This window comes from Leiobunum rupestre, chromosome 2 (assembly GCF_980474605.1).
Source record: "Leiobunum rupestre chromosome 2, qqLeiRupe1.1.hap1, whole genome shotgun sequence".
In the NCBI taxonomy this organism is placed as follows: domain Eukaryota; kingdom Metazoa; phylum Arthropoda; class Arachnida; order Opiliones; family Sclerosomatidae; genus Leiobunum; species Leiobunum rupestre.
This window is the reverse complement of record NC_143385.1, coordinates 89,992,310-90,018,588: the sequence shown is the minus strand read 5'-3', so window position 1 is coordinate 90,018,588 and position 26,279 is coordinate 89,992,310. Positions and strand designations below refer to the sequence as shown.

Genomic DNA, 26,279 nt, shown 5'->3' with positions numbered 1-26,279 from the left:
TCTTCGACCATCATCCCAATTCCCCGTTCATTACTGTACACAACCATCATCCCAATTCCCGTACATTTCTGTCTTCGACAATCTTTCCAATTTCCCTTAAATTTCTGTCAACGACCATAATCTCAATTCCCCGTACATTACTGTACACAACCATCATACCAATTCTCCGAACATTACTCTCTTCGACCATCATCCCAACTCCCCGTACATTACTGTCAACGTCCATCATCCCAATTACCGTACATTACTGTACACGACCATCATCCCAATTACCGTAAATTACTGTCAACGATCATCATCCCAACTCCCCGTACATTACTGTCAACGACCATCATCCCAATTCCCCGTACATTACTGTACACGACCATCATCCCAATTACCGTAAATTACTGTCAACGATCATCATCCCAACTCCCCGTACATTACTGTCAACGACCATCATCCCAATTACCGTAAATTACTGTCAACGATCATCATCCCAACTCCCCGTACATTACTCTCTTCGACCATCATCCCAACTCCCCGTACATTACTGTCAACGACCATCATCCCAATTCCCCGTACATTACTGTACACGACCATCATCCCAATTACCGTAAATTACTGTCAACGATCATCATCCCAACTCCCCGTACATTACTCTCTTCGACCATCATCCCAACTCCCCGTACATTACTGTCTACGACCATCATCCCAATTCCCCGTACATTACTGTACACGACCATCATCCCAATTACCGTAAATTACTGTCAACGATCATCATCCCAACTCCCCGTACATTACTCTCTTCGACCATCATCCCAACTCCCCGTACATTACTGTCAACGACCATCATCCCAATTCCCCGTACATTACTGTACACGACCATCATCCCAATTACCGTAAATTACTGTCAACGATCATCATCCCAACTCCCCGTACATTACTCTCTTCGACCATCATCCCAACTCCCCGTACATTACTGTCTACGACCATCATCCCAATTCCCCGTACATTACTGTACACGACCATCATCCCAATTACCGTAAATTACTGTCAACGATCATCATCCCAACTCCCCGTACATTACTCTCTTCGACCATCATCCCAACTCCCCGTACATTACTGTCAACGACCATCATCCCAATTCCCCGTACATTACTGTACACGACCATCATCCCAATTATCGTAAATTACTGTCAACGATCATCATCCCAACTCCCCGTACATTACTCTCTTCGACCATCATCCCTTTCCCCGTACATTACTGTCAACGACCATCATCCCAATTCCCCGTACATTACTGTACACGACCATCATCCCAATTACCGTAAATTACTGTCAACGATCATCATCCCAACTCCCCGTACATTACTCTCTTCGACCATCATCCCAACTCCCCGTACATTACTGTCAACGACCATCATCCCAATTCCCCGTACATTACTATACACGACCATCATCCCAATTACCGTAAATTACTGTCAACGATCATCATCCCAACTCCCCGTACATTACTCTCTTCGACCATCATCCCAACTCCCCGTACATTACTGTCTACGACCATCATCCCAATTCCCCGTACATTACTGTACACGACCATCATCCCAATTACCGTAAATTACTGTCAACGATCATCATCCCAACTCCCCGTACATTACTCTCTTCGACCATCATCCCAACTCCCCGTACATTACTGTCAACGACCATCATCCCAATTCCCCGTACATTACTGTACACGACCATCATCCCAATTACCGTAAATTACTGTCAACGATCATCATCCCAACTCCCCGTACATTACTCTCTTCGACCATCATCCCAACTCCCCGTACATTACTGTCAACGACCATCATCCCAATTACCGTAAATTACTATCAACGATCATCATCCCAACTCCCCGTACATTACTCTCTTTGACCATCATCCCAATTACCGTAAATTACTGTCAACGATCATCATCCCAACTCCCCGTACATTACTCTCTTTGACCATCATCCCAACTCCCCGTACATTACTGTCAACGACCATCATCCCAATTACCGTAAATTACTGTCAACGATCATCATCCCAACTCCCCGTACATTACTCTCTTCGACCATCATCCCAACTCCCCGTACAATAGTCTCTTCGACCATCATCCCAACTCCCCGTACATTACTGTCTACGACCATCATCCCAATTCCAGTATACGGGAATTGGGATGGTGGTCGTAGACAAAAGTGTACGGGGAATTGGGATGATGGTCGTAGACAGTAATGTACATACATTACTGTCAACGACAATCTTTCCAATTTCTCTTAAATTTCTGTCTACGACCTTCATTTCAATTCCCCCTTACATTACTGTCCACGACCATCATCCCCATTCCCCGTACATTACTATCCACGACCATCATCCCAATTCCCCGTTCATTACTGTACACAACCATCATCCCAATTCCCGTACATTACTGTCTTCGACAATCTTTCCAATTTCCCTTAAATTTCTGTCAACGACCATAATCTCAATTCCCCGTACATTACTGTACACAACCATCATACCAATTCTCCGAACATTACTCTCTTCGACCATCATCCCAACTCCCCGTACATTACTGTCAACGACCATCATCCCAATTACCGTAAATTACTGTCAACGATCATCATCCCAACTCCCCGTACATTACTCTATTCGACCATCATCCCAACTCTCCGTACATTACTGTCAACGACCATCATCCCAATTCCCCGTACATTACTGTACACGACCATCATCCCAATTACCGTAAATTACTATCAACGATCATCATCCCAACTCTCCGTACATTACTCTCTTCGACCATCATCCCAACTCCCCGTACATAACTGTCAACGACCATCATCCCAATTACCGTAAATTACTGTCAACGATCATCATCCCAACTCCCCGTACATTACTCTCTTCGACCATCATCCCAACTCCCCGTACATTACTGTCAACGACCATCATCCCAATTCCCCGTACATTACTGTACACGACCATCATCCCAATTACCGTAAATTACTGTCAACGATCATCATCCCAACTCCCCGTACATTACTCTCTTCGACCATCATCCCAACTCCCCGTACATTACTGTCAACGACCATCATCCCAATTACCGTAAATTACTGTCAACGATCATCATCCCAACTCCCCGTACATTACTCTCTTCGACCATCATCCCAACTCCCCGTACATTACTGTCAACGACCATCATCCCAATTCCCCGTACATTACTGTACACGACCATCATCCCAATTACCGTAAATTACTGTCAACGATCATCATCCCAACTCCCCGTACATTACTCTCTTCGACCATCATCCCAACTCCCCGTACATTACTGTCAACGACCATCATCCCAATTCCCCGTACATTACTGTACACGACCATCATCCCAATTACCGTAAATTACTGTCAACGATCATCATCCCAACTCCCCGTACATTACTCTCTTCGACCATCATCCCAACTCCCCGTACATTACTGTCAACGACCATCATCCCAATTACCGTAAATTACTGTCAACGATCATCATCCCAACTCCCCGTACATTACTCTCTTCGACCATCATCCCAACTCCCCGTACATTACTGTCAACGACCATCATCCCAATTCCCCGTACATTACTGTACACGACCATCATCCCAATTACCGTAAATTACTGTCAACGATCATCATCCCAACTCCCCGTACATTACTCTCTTCGACCATCATCCCAACTCCCCGTACATTACTGTCAACGACCATCATCCCAATTACCGTAAATTACTGTCAACGATCATCATCCCAACTCCCCGTACATTACTCTCTTCGACCATCATCCCAACTCCCCGTACCTTACTGACAACGACCATCATCCCAATTCCCGTATACGGGAATTGGGATGGTGGTCGTAGACAAAAGTGTACGGGGAATTGGGATGATGGTCGTAGACAGTAATGTACATACATTACTGTCAACGACCATAATCTCAATTCCCCGTACATTACTGTACACAACCATCATACCAATTCTCCGAACATTACTCTCTTCGACCATCATCCCAACTCCCCGTACATTACTGTCAACGACCATCATCCCAATTACCGTAAATTACTGTCAACGATCATCATCCCAACTCCCCGTACATTACTGTCAACGACCATCATCCCAATTGCCCGTACATTACTGTACACGACCATCATCCCAATTACCGTAAATTACTGTCAACGATCATCATCCCAACTCCCCGTACATTACTCTCTTCGACCATCATCCCAACTCCCCGTACATTACTGTCAACGACCTTCATCCCAATTCCCCGTACAGTACTGTACACGACCATCATCCCAATTACCGTAAATTACTGTCAACGATCATCATCCCAACTCCCCGTACATTACTCTCTTCGACCATCATCCCAACTCCCCGTACATTACTGTCAACGACCATCATCCCAATAACCGTAAATTACTGTCAACGATCATCATCCCAACTCCCCGTACATTACTCTCTTCGACCATCATCCCAACTCCCCGTACCTTACTGACAACGACCATCATCCCAATTCCCCGTACCTTACTGACAACGACCATCATCCCAATTCCCCGTACCTTACTGACAACGACCATCATCCCAACTCCCCGTACCTTACTGACAACGACCATCATCCCAATTCCCCGTACAATAGTCTCTTCGACCATCATCCCAACTCCCCGTACATTACTGTCTACGACCACCATCCCAATTCCCCGTTCATTACTGTACACAACCATCATCCCAAAAAAAATATACGGGAATTGGGATGGTGGTCGTAGACAAAAGTGTACGGGGAATTGGGATGATGGTCGTAGATAGTAATGTATATGCATTACTGTCTACGACCATTATCCCAATTCCCGTACATTACTGTCTACGACCATCATCCCAATTCACCGTACATTACTGTACACAACCATCATCCCAATTCCCCGTACATATCTGGCTACGACCATCATCCCAATTCCCTTGCCTGCTTTGGCAGGAGACCCTTTTATAGTTTTGGCTTGGAGTAGAATTTTTCCGTTCAACTGACTTGACCACTCCTTGACCGAGGTATTTATACGGTGTTCAAACATTTTGTTCGGCCTCAGTGACGTAGGCTCCACAGGGGCCAGCAAGGAAGCGAGGATTTCTTAGTCATCCTCGGGTTTTTACCGCTCGGGAAGAATATCTCTGCCAAGGAGTGCTCTTTTCGTCTTACAATGGAATTTTTCTGGTCGTTATTTTTCAGTTTACAAAATTTTACAACATAATATTATTTACACTTCATACAACCTACACTTTTATACTAAATTAATTATACATTTTTATTCATTTCTTTATCAATTTTTAATACACTAAAGACTAACACTAAATAAACTAACTTAAAAGTAACCAATTAAAGTGGCACGTTATTATTTTTCTACAGTTTAAAAGCTTAGAAAGAGTATGTGGAAACTAAGCGTAACCAACTTTTAGCTCTGAAAGATACTTATTAATGAAAAATGGTTAGTATTATAATCATCTCATTTAGAAAAATTGAGCGGTTAAATAGGAAACTGTTTAAAGTTTTAGTTTTAACATTTATCTAAAGTCAATGAGGGTTAATTTTGCACGACTTGCGAAGAGTCACTTTTAGTCCGTTCCGTCATTTTCTATCAGCCTCTCCCGAGCTTTAGGCTAAGAGGCACACCTGTGCATTTCGCCGATTTTTGCACCCGTAATACAAGACCAATTAACGGCAGGAGCCATCGAAGAGGAAGACCCGAATGCCCCAGAAGAAGAATCAGTCTTCTATCTCCGTCATAGATCTGTCATCTGACAAAACCACGACTCGATCAAACTTAGAGTTGTCAACGACGCTTCTTCTAAAGGAATTCAATTGTTTAACGACTGTCTCGAGCCTGGAACGAACCTGAACCCCGCATTATTTAACGTTCTGATTGCCTTCAGGGAGCATAAAATACAGTAGCGGCGCTAAAGGTGGGCTGAAGTGGGCTTTAGCCCCCCTGCATTTCTGAGAGGGGCCACATATTTTTATTAAAAGGGCCACATATTTATGATTAAGAGGCCACATATTTCAATTTATGATAGAAGACCATAAACAGATAGAAAAAGGGAGCAGAAATTGAGATAAAGTTAAATGGACAATGGAAAGAAAAGAAAAGGGCTGAAGGGAATTTAGGGAAATACCCCGAACATTCATGTGTCCCCTCCAGGACGGATACAAGGTCAGTAGGGGGTCCAGTAAACGCGATGAGAGCCGCAACAATAAAACGACCTTGCTCTTCTCGCTTGCTGGAAAATTTTGGGTCTTTTCGATTTCACCACTTTTGCGAAGTTATATAGTCTTTGGTTCCCGCTAAGCTGCTTATTTTTTTAACAGTTTCCATTTCGTTTTGAGCTCCAGAACGAGGTAGTTTTCTTTTGCAAGTCTTTCTCGAGTTATAAGTTGTTGTTTAGTCTTTTTTGTTATATTATTTTAGCAAGGGCGGACTTCTACCTCGAGGTTTAAAGAAGCCTTAATGCGCTTGTTTAATGTATAAACTAGTTAATAATATTTTATTTTTTTAATAATTTCAACAGCCTTTTTCAAGGCTAATTAACTATTAGTAGATATACACTATTTCGGGGCGTAGTTTTAGTACACTTAATAGACTCGAATCATTTTAAGAACAACTATGTCTGAAAATCGATTAACATATTTAGCCTTGCTCTCTATAAATAGAGATTTAACTAATAGCATATGTAACATAATTACTCATAAGTATGCCACTAGCTCTATTTCTTCACTAACGGTTTGTTTCACAGATATTGCGTCATCCGTACCCTACGTAATATTTGACGTCATATTTGATGTCATATTTGACGTCATCGAATCTCAAATGCCGATTATGTCGTCGTATAATTAGCTCTACGTCTGATAAACCGACGGCCATTATTTTAGTAAAAAAACCGGTTTGAACAACCAAGGCTTAGGAGCTAAAATGAACTACAATATAGTGTCAAGTTCTATTAATGTTATTAATTTGCAAATTAACTAATTCTCGGAGACTCACGTTCTAAAATAAATTTGCATTGTCAAATAAAAGAAGCAGGTTTATTGGAAAAAATAGTTGAAATTCTTTTTGAGCTTTTCTGGCGCATCTATAAGGTTAGAGACTTTGCAGATTCTTTTGATCCTACGCCTAACTCTTCTAGGCTTGATATGGGTTTTAATAACGCTGGTGGAATATCCCGCTTCGACGACTTGTTCCATTTTCGGAAAGCGATCACTTATTAGTCATTTTCCCCAACCTTTTATTTTTCTAAATTACCCATAATTTAACTTCATCCGCACAAACCGAGCGAGTTTATAAATTTCAATAAAGCTACATTGGGCTGACTAAAATTCCGACGCAAAAAATTCCTTTTCAATTTAGAGGTTTTCCATTGGCTTAAATAAATATGTTAGTAGCCAATAGTGTGACTCCCAAAATTACTAGGATGAATAAAAAGGTTAAAATCTAACGTAGTCCACCTTTTTACTGGTTCATGGTGAAACAAACCGTTAGTGAAGATTTTTGAATGGAATAAAGGTACAGTGGCATACTTATGAGTAATTATGTTACATATGCTAATAGGTTGAGAGACAATAAAGAATCATTGGTTGGTTCTTGACGAGTTTAGTAAAAAAAAAGAGAAGAGTGCAATTTATACTTCGAGTTAAATTTTTAAAGATGTATACGTTATAAAAGACATTTGGGAGGGCAAGCCCCAAAACTATAAGCGGTCACTAAAGTTGTAAGGGCCACAAAAGTCTTAGCCCACCTGTGAAAAAACCTTAGCGCCGCTACTGATAAAATAGCCTTCACTGGAGACACAGAGAAGGCCTTTCTTCAGATTAGCATTTCCGCCGAACATCGAGATGGCCTTCGTTTCCTTTGGGTCGAAACTATCGACTCCTCTGAAAACGCGCCACTAAAAATTTATCCCTATCCGCCACCATTTAAAAAGATACGAAGCCGAAAAACCAGCAGATTGTAGAGCAATTAAAAAGGTCCTAACGTCGATGACCAACTATCAGTAGCATCTGAGGTTACCAAAGCCTACCGCCTTACAATGGATTCAGCTGAAATCTCAGAATTTAAATTCAAAAAGGTTTAAGCTTAGTTAATTTATTAATTTTAAATTACATTGGTGGTAAAGGTATAAAAAAGTTATGTTCTAACATTTAGTCCTTTTGAATACCCATTGAATTCCCTTAAACGAAGAAAAAAATTATAAGGACCAATTTCGAGACTAGTATTTGAATACTACGTTATTTCTTTTTTTAATATGTTCTATAAAACAGTGCACTCTCGCTTGGAGTCAGTTTACATACACGAGTTTCTCTCATGGTTATGGTTCAAAACTGGAATAGCAAAGTAATTAAATTGGATTTTAAACACAGTATTATCTAGAGCAATGATAGTTGCGGAGTGTTGTTTGAAGAACTTATTATTGGTACTACGATTGTCTACTTCAGTATAGAGATCCAAACCATCCTCACCAACGAAACACATTTCACGTCGCGTGATAAATGTTAGTCAGCAATGTAGGTTACGAAATCAATGATTTGCAAGTAGGTTCCATTATAATCGAAGGTCGATAACGCGTCATGTTCCATCTTTCGATGTAGTACCAACAATCAAACTACAACGAGTCCTTCCTGTCACGATTCTACCGTTAATCACTTTCCGCCATAACTAGAATATTTCGCATAGAACTTTTGTTGAACGATCTCAAATTCTACATCCAAGCGTTAACGACAAACACGTTCGCTTTTTTATTACAATTATTGAAAGCCATTAAACGTGTGTAACCCATTTTTCGCTAGAAATAATATTAATTTGAGGCCTTTCAAGTTATTTTCTATTCTAACTTAATTTATTGTTTTCCAAAGCATCTGAGTTACCTTACAGAGACTAACACTATATAGAATTTTCAGTGGAATTACGCTATATTATTAAATCTAAGAGTAATAATACCGTAAATAACATATTAAAATTAAGTATGACATTGAAAGACTTCGTTTAATGAATCTAAGCCTAATAATAGCCTAAGTAACGCAATAAACGTAAGTACGACACTGACCTATTGCGGATAATGATATCAATATAAAATGGTTACTGTATTAAAATTTTTGTTAACTGTCAATCATAATTCTTAAACATACGGTATATCAGTGAATCTAAGTGTGATTTTATATTTTTGAATGTGTTTCTCAGGTGGCCGATGGGCATTGGTATACGGGTACCCACCTCTACCGCCAAAATGAAACCTAGGAGCAACACCAACAAACACAACACCCCACACAAGGAGAACGCAACCTGTCAAAAGTCGTGGATTTTCTTGCGTACGTTTTTCATTGGCTAGACGCTTTAGCGCCTGCTGCCGTCGGAAGGGGAAAATTCGGAAATTGTCTTCCCCCCCCCCCGCCCGTAAAACGTTCAGCGTAAAGGCTCATGACGCTCGTCCAATGAAATTCGTACACAACCCTTCGTTAGCGTGTTTAAAGGCTAGCTGCGTTCAATCCCGTTAGCCAGTGTTTCGAACAACTCGGAGTGAAATTGTGCGAGTAATCCCCCCCCCCCCCCACCTTTTCACTCCACTCCTTCAAAAAATTCCTCTCGTAAGAGTGGGGTACTCTGAAATTTAAAATACTCAAATGAACCATTGTAGAGTATTATAATTTGACAATTTATACTCTACTACCTATGTAAGAGGACTTGAACCTAAATTATATATCCCTCACCCTAATACTTAAATACGATGCTTTAAGTCCTTGTTTCTAGAGTGGGGTTTCGCGGGCTGATAAAAAAGTTTAACCCCCCCCCCCAATCTCTTAATACGAATTGGCGTGGTTGTCCTTTCTGGAGAGAGAGGCTCGAAGTAAACTTGCGTATTTAGGTCGTCTCATGTTGATGGCGACGGAGTGCATAGCGGCAAAAGTCTTCCGTTATATTAAAGAAAAGGGTCATCGTACTCGTTGGTGCAGGCGAGTGGAGTATTTGGATCGGACTTACGGAGTTGCCTCAGTGCAGCGAGGTCGAACCACTACGGCCAAAGATTGGACTCAAATTATTGAAAAAACCGTTAAGGAGAATTCGGTTGTAAAATGGAGACAGGAGATTGGCCACCATCAAAGTTTATCTTTGTACAGCAGAAAGGAAGCAGTGGGCCTTGAGCCGTTTTACAACAATGATAGACCGAGCCACCTCTTGTTTCAAGCCCGCACTGGAGCCCTCCCGACTGCAGCGAGATTGGCTGAGATTTTTGGGGTTTCCACGGTGTGCCCTTTGTGTGGTGAAGTACGGGAAGATGTTTCGCGTATTCCCATAGTGTGCCCGAATTTTCAACAAGTCAGACAGGATTATGTATACGCTGAAGAACTAGATAATTCTGACGATTGTTTGGCCTTTTTATTGGGCTTAGGACCTCACTCTGTGAATTGGTATCCTTAGTAGGTGGGGTGCATTGAAGACAAATTGGAAAAGCTGAATCGTTCGCCTTTGATTAATCATCATAAATTTTTTGAATCTAGTATATTTTAATATTATCGAAAACATGTTGTAATTCATGTTTAAAGAAATAATTATAAATTAAATTTAATATGTACTCGCAGATTCATTTAAAAGTGAATTCCTCCCTGATTTCAAAGGGATTTGTTATTGCAAAGAGTCAATAAATATTCATTCAAATATTCATTCATTTGACACTGGTAACTAAAAAAAGTAAAAACTAGAGTACTCTTTCCTTTAAAATGTTTTCTCACCGAGCCCCAGGAAGTCTTTTAACCGGATTCTAGACAAAGTCTTCTAACCGAGTCCTAGACAAATTTTTTACCCACCACCCTGGCAGTTTTCTAACCGGGCTCTTGAAAATGTCTTCAAACAGGTTGCTGGGCAAAGTAAGGAAACCTTCTTTTGGAATCCGGGTTCTTCGAGTGCGTGGGCTATGGCTTAGTAGCGATGTCAAAAGTATAATTATTATTTTAACATTTTATAAAGTGCATACATTTAAAATCATAGGGATTACTTAAGTTTTTAGTTATACTAATTAATTTGTAATATCATTTAAGGGTCATTAGTAAATGGTAATGTTATACAGAGGCATAGTTATGACTGAGTATTTTACATATGATAATAACAATAAGAATTAATAATTGGAAAAGTTATCATAAAATCTGATTTTCCCAGTTAATACGCAATCAAAGTGAAATGATATGCTAATGGCGAAATATACTGTAACCTAGGACGATAATAACTACTCAGTGCAGTCGGAACTGGGCTATAAGGTGAGTGTCGAAAAACTGTGTAATTATGATCATATCGAGGGGCAGGTCACATCCATTTTGGGTGTGTCTTAATCATAGTAAAATGATAAAGATAATCAAGATATAAAAATCTAATCAAGATTTAAACGAAATTTAATTATTCTAATCACGATTTAGTCAATCTAATCACGATTTAAACGAAATTTAATTATTCTAATCATGATCTAATCATTTTAATCAGATTTCATCATTTAAATCAGATTTCATCATTTAAATCAGATTTCATCATTTAAATCAGATTTCATCATTTAAATCATATTTAATCATTTTAATCGGAATTAATCCTTTTAATTAGATTTAATCAATTTTAATCACGATTAAATTAATATAATCGGTCGAATCGAGATTTTATCGAGCGCGGTAAATACGAAATAATAATTCTAATCACATATTAAATAATTCTAATCAGCTCGTTCTAATCACGTACAATTTATAATCATTCCAATCACCAATATAATCATTCTGATTCTCGATCTAATTTCGGATCGCGAATTTATCATACTCATCACGATTTAATCGTTTCAATCAGGTTTTAATCATTTTAATCAGATTAAATCGTTTAATCATGATTGAATCAGATTTAAACATTCGAATTATTTATTAAAAATGATTTAATCAACTTAATCATAATTCAATCGGATTTAATCTTTCGAGGGGTGCGTCGTTAATGAAGGAAGTGACGTGCCCCTCTGATCATATTAATAAGATTATTAATTTCCTTACCATATAATTGGGTTAGAAGTCAGTAGAAGGAAAGTGAGGTTGACCCATCGATCCCAGGATCGAGGATCGAGGATCCAGGATTTAAGGGGTGAAATGGGGGTAAAATCGTCGAAAAGTCAATGTATTTATGGTATTCCTCGCGACGATTTGTTTTCCCGTATATCAACATATTGTGTTCAGGCCAACTTGTTTATTTATATCCGCTTATCTCGAAAGATACTTGAACGTATATCTTATCGCGTTTTATCGTACGGAATAAGTTGAAATGATGTAAAAAGTGATAACCTGAGTGGGAGATAGCGCGCGTGCGCGGATTTCCTGGGGCGCGGATTACCCGGGGGACGCGGTTAATTTGAATTTAAGAGTGTTTTGACGTGATGGAATATTCGTTGTTAAAGTAGAATGGAAAAAATTTTTAACTTCATTTTAATATCATTGTAGTACGCTTGGTACTTGAACCTATCTCACGAGTATTTCACTGGGTGAGAGATAACGCGCGCGTGCGTGGATTACCCGGGAGGCGCGGAGCACGCGTGCGTGGTTAATTTGAATTTAAAACACGGATTTGAGTGTTTTGACGTCATGGAATATTCGTTGTTAAAATGACGTAGAATGGAAATATTTTTAAACTTCATTTTAATATTATTAGCACGTAAGTTTTAAATTTGATTATCATATTTTTATACCTATATTTACATCTTGAAATTGTTACGCATACATGGTTCCCATTTAATATTGGGATATTTATAGTAATAAATACGTAGAAAAATACTATAAAAGTTCAAAACGTATAAAGAGTCCTCAAAGTACTTTAAAAGGATTTTATTTACGAACTAAATCCATATTTTTTTTTCAAACTTAGAAGTTAGTTTGTATGAAATACTTTCTAATACCTGAAAATGGACTTTAGAGTGGATAATTAAGTATTTTTCAATCCTTATACCTATATTTACATATTGGAATTGTTACAAAAGGTTCTTTTAAACGTAACTTAGTACATTAATTTATTTTGGAAGTTCAAAACGTATTAAGAGCCCTTCAGAGTACTATAAAGGGATTTCATTTACAAACTAAATTAATACTTTCTTCAAACTTTCAATTCGTTATAATTTGAATTTAAATGAAAACATCATGGGTTATAGGTGCGTAATCTACTATTAGACCGAAAGGATTAAAAAATACTTAAAGTAAGTGGTTTTACTGATAAGGAATTTAACTTTAAAGGGTATCTTAGATTATTGTTTTTAATATTATTCAAGTTCAAAACGTATAAAGAGTCCTTCAAAGTAATTTAAAAGAATTTTATTTACGAACTTAATCCATATTTTAGAAGTTAGTTTGTATGAAATACTTACTAATACCTGAAAAATGGACTTTAGAGTTGATAAGATTTGTAAATATCATTTGAAACTAATAATTTTCACGCTTTATTTAAGTCAAGCAATTACATTTTTAAAAATGAAAGAAGTTAAACAATATAAAAATTTGTAAATATTGTAAATATTTTTAGGTAATAAAGAAATTAAGAAATGTTTTAATTAAAATATCTTTCATTTTCTACTACATTTTTAAAAATGAAAGACGTTAAACAATATAATTATTCTAATATAATTTCAAATTCAGGTATTATTTAAAGTACAAATGCATAATTTAGTGAAGCAATTCTTATTTAAATACTTTTATTTATTTAATTTGTGTATCTGAAATGTATTTATTGAAAAATAAGTGGGTTTTACTATTTATCACGGTTATTTATATATATATATATATATTGGAATTGTTACAAAAGGTTCTTTTAAAAGTAACTTAGTACATTAATTTATTTTAGAAGTTCAAAACGTTCAAAACGTATAAAGAGTCCTTCAAAGTACTTTAAAAGGATTTTTTATTCACTATATAATCCATTTTTTTTTTCAAACTTAGAAGTTAGTTTGTATGAAATACTTACTAATACCTGAAAATGGACTTTAGAGTGGATAATTAAGTATTTTTTCAATCGTTTTACCTATATTTACATATTGGAATTGTTACACAAGGTTCTTTTAAACGTAACTTAGTACATTAATTTATTTTGGAAGTTCAAAACCTATTAAGAGCCCTTCAGAGTACTATAAAAGGATTTCATTTACAAACTAAATTAATATTTTTTTCAAACTTTCAATTCGTTATAATTTGAATTTAAATGAAAACATCATGGATTATAGGGGCGTTATCTACTATTAGACCGAACGGATTAAAAATACTTAAAGTAAGTGGTTTTACTGATAAACTCTAAAGCAATTTTGGAATTTTCTAGAATAGCAAAGTGTTTTACATATATTTAAAAAATCGAGATTTTAATGAATTGTTTTCAAAGCATGAAAAAAATAGCAGATCCTTTGATTTTAATTGTAGTTCATAGTTACTTTAAAAAAAAGTCGCTAGCTGACTTGGAGCTGGTGTAGTTAAATTTTAAAAATGTGTATTTTAAATTTTGTTTGTAAAAGTTTTTTTTGAAAAAGTTTAGTATTATAGTTTAAATTTATTAAATAAAATAAAATATAAATTATACAATTGGTTTAGTATTTTACTATTGCAAGTAAAATTATCAGTAATTTCAATTACTTTTTTAGTTTTTTTTTGACAAATATGCAAACTATTTAGTTATTTCAAAAACAAATACGTCGAATTATTTGGTATTCGAAATACTATTGGTTAGTTTTTATATCTTTAATTTTATTTTTCAGAACAATGTCTCTTTGTCTAGCTTCTTCTAACTTTAATTTAGATGGCCTTAAAGCCAAGTATTTAACAAATTTTGTAACCAAGTAGATGGAGCTTTAAACAATTTTTCAGTCATGTAGTCAAGGAAATGTTCAAATATACGTGTATTTGGTCATTTTGATGGTCAAATAGCCCAGTATGGCACTGCCAGATGATAGTCAGACGTTGAGACGCGGGTGGCGCCCGTGCCCCTGCGTCCGCGCCCTTGCCCTGATGTTGCCCCGAGCCTCCGTCGACGTCTGAAATGTGAAATGGGGCACCGACGGGGCTGGCACGGGCGCCACCCGCGTCTCAACGTCTCAATTAAAATGAAGTTTAAAAATATTTCCATTCTACGTCATTTTAACAACGAATATTCCATGACGTCAAAACACTCAAATCCGTGTTTCAAATTCAAATTAACCACGCACGCGTGCTCCGCGCCTCCCGGGTAATCCACGCACGCGCGCGTTATCTCTCACCCAGTGAAATACTCGTGAGATAGGTTCAAGTACCAAGCGTACTACAATGATATTAAAATGAAGTTAAAAAATTTTTCCATTCTACTTTAACAACGAATATTCCATGACGTCAAAACACTCTTAAATTCAAATTAACCGCGTCCCCCGGGTAATCCGCGCCCCAGGAAATCCGCGCACGCGCGCTATCTCCCACTCAGGTTATCACTTTTTACATCATTTCAACTTATTCCGTACGATAAAACGTGATAAGATATACGTTCAAGTGTCACTCGCGATAAGCAGAGATAAATGAACAAGTTGGCCTGAACACAATATGTTGATATACGGGAAAACAAATCGTCGCGAGGAATACCATAAATACATTGACTTTTCGACGATTTTACCCCCATTTCACCCCTTAAATCCTGGATCCTCGATCCTCGATCCTGGGATCGATGGGTCAACCTCACTTTCCTTTTACTGAAGTCTGTCGTATGTAATTTAGAGTTGAAGTCTTTTAATCATAGAGTGGAAGCATGGACGAATTATAAGAGGACTCTTCTCGGGCAGCCTTCTACAACGCTATCTTTAAAGTTTTATTTCTGTACCGATATAGTTTTCAAAAGCGCGCCGGAGGAGGGGGGGGGGGAGACAAGATCTACCTAACTTTTCAGGGGAAACATGTGATATTATACGTCACTCACGAATCGGTGCTGCGCTCTATCGCCGATAAGTAACAAAGCAAAAAAATCCCGTGTTCCCGCCATACCGCCGATATCACCAATTATTAATGAAATTATAATTGGTATGTTTACATTTTTAACTGTAATTATACTTAAATAGACTTGCCGAAATTTAATTTGCCAAATATATGTATAGGTTACAGACGTTATCGTTAAGAAACAACTATAGCAACTTAAACCTTGGTCAATTATTGTTTAAAAAATATTTTTTGAAATACTCACTACTCAATAAATTGTCAAATTGATGAAAGTTTATCGCAAGATCCAATGGCAAATCCATTATCACAGATAAAATTAGTAAATATGTAAAATAATTTAAAATAAACAAATTTCCCATCACCTAAAGACCGCTAGAATTCACTTCGGCAAGCAGGCGCCGGAAACATGTGAGAATTCCAATATCACGTGCTGATTTATTTGCCCCTGAATTCGAAGCCAACGCGCCCTTTTGAGAAAATCGCGAACTGAACCTATCTCGGGCTGCTACGGAACGTTAGCGTGAATTGAAAAGCGGCCCGAGATGAGTCCTCTTATAATTCGTCCATGGTGGAAGGCCCTATTGAAGCGCATGAAACATTAAACCTAAGGGGGCAACTGGTTTTCGAGGCGTGAATAAATATAGTCCGAAGAGCGATTGTGTTGTTTTTACTTTGTACAGTATAAACTTACTTTTTATCAGATATTGTACATTACCTTTAGGCCAACTTATTTATTTAACGTCTCGAAAACAAGACGCTGCGTACGAAAAGTGTTCACAAGTTTGTATTTGAGTGGTTTACTCTATGGTCTCAACCTTAGCTAGGCTAACATTGAATTACAATTTTCGCAACACACACCTTTCGTTTAAATGCGTTTATTATTTACTAATTAAACAAGAGATGCTTTTTAAAATCTGTAACGGAAAGCTGTTTAATTAACGGATTTTCAAAATTTTGAAAATATAAGAACAGGAATCCATACCTCTACTTGGAATGCTTATCACGGCAGACTTTCGTCTCGATGTGGCTGACGGGTTTTTTTTTGACGTCACTATGTTAACTTAACAAACAACAACGTGAGAGGGGAGCCCGCGCAGAGGGGATTTTTTTCTCGTAGGCAGGGCCAAGCCGTCAGAGTGATCTTACCATACGCGATACGCCAGGATAAGCATTCCTGATAACACCTAATGAATTTTATAAATAAGATTCGAAGAAATTTCGGATTCGCGACTAAAACCCTTTTTTTGAGGATGGATGAAATACACGCTTTAAAAGGTCAATATTTGTACTTTGCAATTATGACGCCCTGTTTTTGGCATTTTTTATCTAATTTGACAATATCAGACAGTGGCGTAGGAACGGAAGGCGGGAGCGGTACAGGGCCGATAAAGTGCCAAAATTTTAAATGGAAACATAATATATCATAAACCTGTACGTTTAAAAAAAAACTTGTTGAGGTTAAAGGTAATAGTAAGTGTAGGGAGCTGTTGGCTCGCGTGGCATGTAGGGCTTGCTACCACTCTCCTACGCAAAGTAACCCGGCCACCTGAAATTATGGCTTTAAAAGTCGCTTGATGATTTAGGCCCAAGGTGGTGTCTTGGGTATTAGTCAAGCTGATTATTATTATTATTATTATTATTAAAAGAATAAAGGAAGAAACCGGCAATCCAGCCGTCAAACCGAAGACGGGTAGCCAGGTTCAAAACTGAAGTAGCCAGTGAAAGGTAGAGAAAAAATCTTAGAAGAAAGGTGTACTAACTCCCTCGCTATTGTCCGAGGAAAGGTTATTAACAGCTCCCCGCTGCTTCGTATATTTATACTCTTATGATGGTCATTGTCGCTCCTTATTATCATTTGAAGTTAGTTATTTGTCATTTTTTAATTGTCACCAGGTTAATTGTAGTATTTATTAATCAGTCTAAGTGTATAGATTATTTTGCACACCGCTTATTAGTACCATCAAATGCTGGAGTAACTAACTGTTGGAACTGATCCCATGGAAAATAGTAAGAAATAATTTTGGTCAAAGAGTGTATTATTTTACGTTGAAATCCCCCGCTTATTTGAGTAAGAGAAAAATAACAGTATAGTCTTGGTTACTTAACCATCGCGAGAGTAAAGTAGAACTATAACTCCCTCGCTTTATATAAAAAAAATTATTATCCCCCATATTTGTTATCCCAACCGATCCGATACGCGTTGATGAATTATCCCGAAAGGTTAAAACAGTTAGAAATGGGAAGCAGTACATCTAAATACCTATGAATATCGTGATTGAATAAAACTAATTAAAAATATACTCGATTTGTTTATTGAACTGGTATGATGATCGTTTGTACCGTATTCGTTCGTGATTCACGATGAAACTTCACTTCGCACTTATCTCGTGTGCAGGTTGCGTGTTCCCCCTTGTGATCAGATAATCATTACAAAACTCATTAAATTGGGCTGATTTTTTTATGGTGTATTTGGTCCTTTATCACGTTGCGTGTTTATCGAAAAATTCGTGTCATTCGAAAAGTAATTTCAACAAGGCAATTAGGTCCTCACATTGACCTCTTTACCCAGTTCGTCATATAGATAGTTTCGTGAATGTGGACCCATAATTAGATTTTAAGAACGCAGCGATAACCAATTGGGTCATCTCGAATTTCATTGGACAAGAGTTTTGATTTCATCGAACACGCTAAATGGGAATTACCAACAGCATATGTATATATATATGGTCAGAGTCCGTGTTGAAATATTACATTTTGTATTTGATATCGTGTCTACAAGTACTTTCGTATTATCATAGTTTATTGTGATGAATTTTGTTCTTCTGAGCGCTGTTTTGGTAGGATGCGTCATTGCAGCAGGTAAAAGATTTTTCTTGCCTTTTCCTAGGGAATTATTAATACTCATAATCGCTTTGCGGATTAAGTAGGTAAGCTCCAGGTATTTCGCGTATTTTCTACCCATTAGCAAATCTGCGTAATCGCTACGTATCCAAATTACAGCTCGTAAACTCTACATATCCCACGTACTCTTCACGTAATATCGACTTATCCCACGTATAATTCGCGTTATCTTTACAAATCGCATAAACTCTTCGCGAAATCTCTACTTATAACACGTAATATTAACGTTATTACTACAAATCCCAAGTACTATTCATGTAATCTCTAGTTATCCCACGTACCATTCACGTAGTAACTAAAAACTCCACGTACCATTCACGTAGTAACTAAAAACTCCACGTACCATTCACGTAGTAACTAAAAACTCCACGTACCATTCACGTAGTAACTAAAAACTCCACGTACCATTCACGTAGTTACTAAAAACTCCACGTACCATTCACGTAGTAACTAAAAACTCCACGTACCATTCACGTAGTAACTAAAAACTCCACGTACCATTCACGTAGTAACTAAAAACTCCACGTACCATTCACGTAGTAACTAAAAACTCCACGTACCATTCACGTAGTAACTAAAAACTCCACGTACCATTCACGTAGTAACTAAAAACTCCACGTACCTTCCACGTAATAACTACAAATCCAACGTACTCTTCACGTAATAACTACAAATCCCTAATCTCTACTAATCGCACGTAGCGTTCACGTTATCACCACTTATCCCACGTAGTATTCACGTAATCATCTCTTATCCCACGTAGTATTCACGTAATCAACACTTATTCCACGTAGGATTCACGTAATCATCTCTTATCCCACGTAGTATTCACGTAATCAACACTTATCCCACGTAGTATTCACGTAATCATCTCTTATCCCACGTAGTATTCACGTAATCAACACTTATTCCACGTAGGATTCACGTAATCATCTCTTATCCCACGTAGTATTCACGTAATCAACACTTATCCCACGTAGTATTCACGTAATCATCCCTTATCCCACGTAGTATTCACGTAATCATCTCTTATCCCACGTAGTATTCACGTAATCAACACTTATCCCACGTAGTATTCACGTAATCATCCCTTATCCCACGTAGTATTCACGTAATCACCTCTTATCCCATGTAGTATTCACGTAATCATCTCTTATCCCACGTAGTATTCACGTAATCATCTCTTATCCCACCTAGTATTCACGTAATCAACACTTATCGCACGTAGTATTCACGTAATCATCCCTTATCCCACGTAGTATTCACGTAATCACCTCTTATCCCACGTAGTATTCACGTAATCATCTCTTATACCACGTAGTATTCACGTAATCAACACTTATTCCACGTAGGATTCACGTAATCATCTCTTATCCCACCTAGTATTCACGTAATCAACACTTATCCCACGTAGTATTCACGTAATCATCCCTTATCCCACGTAGTATTCACGTAATCACCTCTTATCCCACGTAGTATTCACGTAATCAACATTTATTCCACGTAGTATTCACGTAATCATCTCTTATCCCACGTAGTATTCACGTAATCAACACTTATCCCACGTAGGATTCACGTAATCATCTCTTATCCCACGTAGTATTCACGTAATCAACACTTATCCCACGTAGTATTCACGTAATCATCCCTTATCCCACGTAGTATTCACGTAATCATCTCTTATCCCACGTAGTATTCACGTAATCAACACTTATTCCACGTAGGATTCACGTAATCATCTCTTATCCCACGTAGTATTCACGTAATCAACACTTATCCCACGTAATATTCACGTAATCAACACTTATCCCACGTAGTATTCACGTAATCAACACTTATTCCACGTAGGATTCACGTAATCATCTCTTATCCCACGTAGTATTCACGTAATCAACACTTATCCCACGTAGTATTCACGTAATCATCCATTATCCCACGTAGTATTCACGTAATCAACACTTATTCCACGTAGGATTCACGTAATCATCTCTTATCCCACCTAGTATTCACGTAATCAACACTTATCCCACGTAGTATTCACGTAATCATCCCTTATCCCACGTAGTATTCACGTAATCACCTCTTATCCCACGTAGTATTAACGTAATCACCTCTGATCCCACGTAGTATTCGCGTAATATCTTCTTATCAAACGTTCTATTTGCCTAACCTCTACCCTATATGGTGGTCAGAATTGAAAATTCATGATTGCAACGGTAGCTTTACAATACATGTAAATTAACGAAGTGGGCGAACGCGGAAAAAATTAAAATTGGTTAAATTTGAATATAATTTGCCTAGCCAGTTGTTCCTCCCAACATGAAAGGTTGCGTTAATATTTATTTATTATTTCCAAATCTAATACTGATGTTAACTTCATTTTCATGGAACTAAATGTAATAATAAAGACTCGCGGAGGCTAACGGTAAATAGTGAGAAGGTAAATGTCCTACTGGCGTGGCACCATACTCCTACCCGGCCACCTGAATTAAGCGAATGGCATTAACAATAGCTACACGACTCCGGATGAAGGTGGTGCCTTGAATTTTATCTTAACCTAGCTGGTTTACTGAAATGAATCAAGTATATAAGTGATCAATTAAAATTAAAAATAATTATTTTTTCAGCAACCGCAACATCCAACAGAAACAGAGACCAAATCCACTCCCGAAAAACAAGAGGCTCGTGTAAGTAGGATCAGACCAACGACAAACTAAGAATTAATCTTTCTTTTAGTTTAACGTTCACGTCGAGTTTTTTTGGAGAACGCGTCGATCGGAAGTTTATGAAATACGAGAGAAGATTGGCCGTTAAAATGAAACGTGTATCTTCCACCTGACGATTTAAAATGTCACAATTACGATTCAGAGATAGATTCACTTATTTATAAACTATATTTGATTGATGTTATAGTTTAAGATCATTAGTATTTAACATTATAGAGCAACCTCCACACAATTTTTTTGAGAGCCGACGAAGGGCATGTGTTAATCGAATAACATTAGCCGAGTAGGGAGGTGCATACTTCTCTCGTAATAGTATATTATACACTTTTGGTATGATTGATATCTTATGAACCTCTAAATACAATGCAAGAGATATCCGATTTCAGCAAAACGGAGGTTAAGGGCGGTGAATTGGCGCAGTTTGAGAACACTTTATTTCATTATTTATCTCACACCGTTAATAAGGGAGCATCCATTAATAACGTGAAGCGATTTTGTCGAATATTAGACCCCCTCCCCCCTTGGTGAGATGTCGTGAGATTTGGCTCGACCCCCTCCCTCCCCCCTAGTATCACGTGAGATTTTTCAAAATGCGTATTTTTAATGTAAATACGGTTATCTGTGTTTGATTGCGTTGGATTTATTTAAAAAAAACACATAATTTGCTTAATTATTTAAATTTAAGACTTGTTAAGACTAGTATTTTAGGCAGAGCCTAATCTTGAATCACAGTGAGAAAATCGAACAATAATATATTTAAATTTTAAGTATAAAGGATCTACGACCATTTAACCCAGTTTTATTGCAATTTTACACTGTTTCTTGCGGGGAAAAAATTACGTGTAAGTTGCCGAAAACCCCCTCTCTCCCACGTGAGATTCAGCTCGACCCTCTCCCTCCCCTAAACGCCTCAGGATAACTAAGAACGAAAAATGCATGGCAACCCTGTTAAAATAGCGTCTGCTTTACCAAACAAAAGCTTCCGAAAACCGCCGCTTGACAGGAATAACGCCCAAAACACCATTTTAGTTTCGCTGTCGACTTACAATGATTTGATCTCATACAAGTCCAGGCACGGCCAAGTTCGGTCGCGCGTAACGCTTAATCGGCCCCGTCAATCTCCACGCGTCTTATGTAAATTTGCGTGTGTGAATAATCCCGCTAGGGTGCTACGTACGACCAAAAACCTACCATCGCCAATTGAGTTGGGAATATTAATTTAGAGGTCCAATCAAAACGTCGGATTTCAGGTTTTTAAAAATAAGAATACTGCCGTCTGTTCCCAAATGAAGAGAAAACTTTATCATTCGACCCGTGGCGCCGTCTATCTCTCAATGGTTCGTTCAAATAAGACGCGTTTTCCGGCAAAAAGCTTTTTTTCCCAAAAATAATGGATGGTCATAAGATAACGTTTTTTCGTCATTTTAGAGGAGACGGCACATTCATAATTTTCAAAAACTTGTTTCGCGGGGAGAAGATTTGATTGGATCTCTAGATTAATATTCCCAACTCAATGCTATCGCCAAAGGCGGGGAATACAAGTGAAATCGCGCGAAAATGTTTTTTTTTTCGGTTTTATACTTTCCTTTTTAGGAAAAACAAGGTTTAGTAAGTTAATCTATCCTTTCGCAATTATTTATGTATAATTCATTGTTTAAAAAAATATTACCTTATAAAAATTAAATGAAAACCAGGTTTAGTAAGTTAAACTATCTTTTCGCAATATATTTATGTATAATTCATAATTTAAAAAAAAACATAATAACTGAAGAAAAAGAGACCCGTTTTTTAACGCGAAGGCTGTAGAGGTGTTTAGAGCATTTTGATGTGTAAAGAATGTATCTCTTAAACTTTATAAATCTTTATTATATATATAAGAAAAGCAAACTCATGTTTGGAACTGAAAAGGTATAAGATACAAATATTCATCACAATGCCTTCGTGTTGCGAACCATATTGTATATCGAACCATGTAAATAGGAAAACCTATCATTTCACGAGTTTCCTAGTGAAGAAAGCCTTAGAAGTTTATGGTTTAAAAAACATTGTTCGGGATGATTTTATTCCAAAAGATACACAGAAGGTCTGCAGCCTGCACTTCAAGGTTTGAGTCTTTATTATGGAAAACATTTTCAGTCACATAAAATTACAAACCCTTACTAAATAGACAATATTATTCTATGTTTAAAAGCATAAAACATGTTCAAACCTAAAATTAAAATTTATTGTGCTTGTAATATATTTTAGCTTATTATAATTTAATTTAAAATGTTATTTTTTTTTTGCCCCGAAGTTACAGTGAATTTTCTTTTCACTTTTTGTTTTATTTATTTACATGTGTTTCAAGTATTACACAATAATACTATGTTGCTGGCAGCTAGGAGCAACAAACACAAGGAGAACGCAGCTAGCCTTTCGAAACGCTACCGCAGTGTTGTGTACAAATTTCATTGGATAAACCTTAACGCTGAGCGTTTTACGGAAAGGGGGGAAGAAAATTTCACAATTTTCCCATTCCGGCGGCAGCAGGCGCTAAAGCGTCTAACCAATGAAAACTGTACACAAGAAAATGCACGAGTTTGTTGCTCCTAGCTGGCAGCATCTAGAGGAAGTTCTTGGTTTGTGCTTAATTATTTTATAATTTATAAATACCGTTGAAATTTAGAATCTTTCAAAAAATATTATACTATTATTTAAATATTAACCTACATTCGGTTTAATTAAATGTTTTTTAAATTTATTTAACTAACGTTAAGTTTTGGTCGTAGCAGAACCAGGCGGGAATATATATATGCACGTTAAATTCAGGCGATCGAAGGGGCCGCTAAAGCGCGGTATGTGAGATCGAAGTTGGCCGTGGTCCAGGTATGGATAAAAAAGTGGTAAAAACACAAAGAAATGAAGATCAACTAAGGTGATTGGAAATTCAACTTCGATTTACGTGTTATCTAAATTTATTTTAAATTTATTTAAACCAATTGTTCCAATTCCAAACGCCAGTGTGGCCCATGTGGACCCTTAAGCTCATTTTAAAGTTGTCTTAGCCCCATAGCCCTTGGGAAACAAATTTATTTTTAAGAATTCCTCTTACTGATTTGCCGGGTCCCCTCAACTAAAAAAACAGGCTACGGGCCTGTAACTATTTGACTTCCTGTGGACCCTTCAGCATTTTGGACAGACCCAATTCGCTTATTTCATTTCAATGCAGAAATATTTCACTTACTAAAAGCTAATTTTAAATTTCGAATTACAGATTCTTCTTATACTGATAACACCATGACCAATAACACCATGACCAATGACACCATGACCAATGACACAATGACCAATGGCAACATGACCGGTGACATGCAGACATGCACGTGTCCAAGTAATGGCGTGATCGGTGCAGTTAATCAAGCACTCGTAGACTTAAACCCACAACTTGGAAAAACTCTCTTCTCCGTACTTGGACCGTAAGCCATTTGCATTTCGTACTTCCAATACATTTAGTTGATTCCGAAAAATTATCATCAAAAGCCAAATCCCTTGTCATTTTGCCAACATGCGTAGGGCCTTGGCAAGACAGTTGCTTATAATTTTATAGAAACAGGTATTGAAACTTCCAAATTACATAACATGAAGGTTAATTTCTTAGCCTAACAACTCAATATCTTAAGCCCAAAGTCAATCGAGATTAAGTTATCTGAGAATTAAATGAAATTTTGTTGTAAATAATTACTATTAGCAAGAAGCGTGGTAATGTTGGGACGATTCTGAGCGGTTCCGGCAACCTCTCTCACGCTTGGTCGAGAACATCTTTCTTCCTAAATAATCAAACCAGCCCGAGATCTCATTGGTTCTCTAACACTGACGTCTTCCGTGAAATTAGGCCGCTACGTTTAGCCTATTACAAAAGAAACTCTATCGGACAAGCCTGAGATATTCAATAATTAACCTAATATCAATAGCACCAGAAGTGACGTAATAAAACAATTAGAACACTTCCTTTTGTTTTAATGCTAATTTTCTTTTCAAATCATTTCTCGGCTCTGCCATTCTCGGTCAGCTCCTACTTGCATCCAAACCGAGTAGCGGGTAATCGTCCTTGTATAGTATCAAATCTCTCTTTGGGCATTTTTAGACACTCGGAGGCTTTGTGTTGAGAACTAAACGTTGATAGCGCCATAACACTGAATATCAGTTCGGTGTTAATCTTTGAAAATTGGCATACTTATGGTTATTAAGTTACTTTCCATAGCATCTAATAAAGGCTCGTGGTGTTATCGTTTACCGAATTTATCTTTCGTTTCAGATCTCTGGCTATACAGCAAATTGTCGCTTTAGTTGAGCAAATTTTAGCAATTTTGACAGGATGTACCATTACCAACTCTATGCCACCGCCTGGGTCTGACGAAGGGCTTGTAGCACAGATTTTAGAAGCATTGTTATAAAGTTAGGATAAAAAGAAAACAAGAAAAAGTGTATTATTCAAATTATGAAGAATTAAAAATTACGGCATTCAATTTGTTTTTATCATTTTTATATAGTTCCTAGTCTCTATTTTGTCGTACGCGAATTACACTCCTGCATCTCTAGATTTTTCTAGTGACTGAAATGGGGCCCTGGGGAAAGTGGAATCTATCTACAATATGATATAAATTGTGTATAGGCTACATTGCGTG

The 26,279-nt window shown here is 37.4% G+C and overlaps 1 protein-coding gene across 1 annotated transcript; it reads left to right on the top strand.

Moving 5' to 3' along the window:
* Positions 1–21,463: 21,463 nt before the first annotated feature.
* On the top strand, positions 21,464–26,048 carry LOC149960315 (uncharacterized). Its single transcript, XM_090167444.1, has 4 exons — positions 21,464–21,472; positions 21,517–21,580; positions 24,869–25,070; positions 25,910–26,048. Exons 1-4 carry the CDS (start codon positions 21,464–21,466, stop codon positions 26,046–26,048), a joined length of 414 nt encoding a protein of 137 aa, XP_090023570.1.
* Positions 26,049–26,279: the final 231 nt, after the last annotated feature.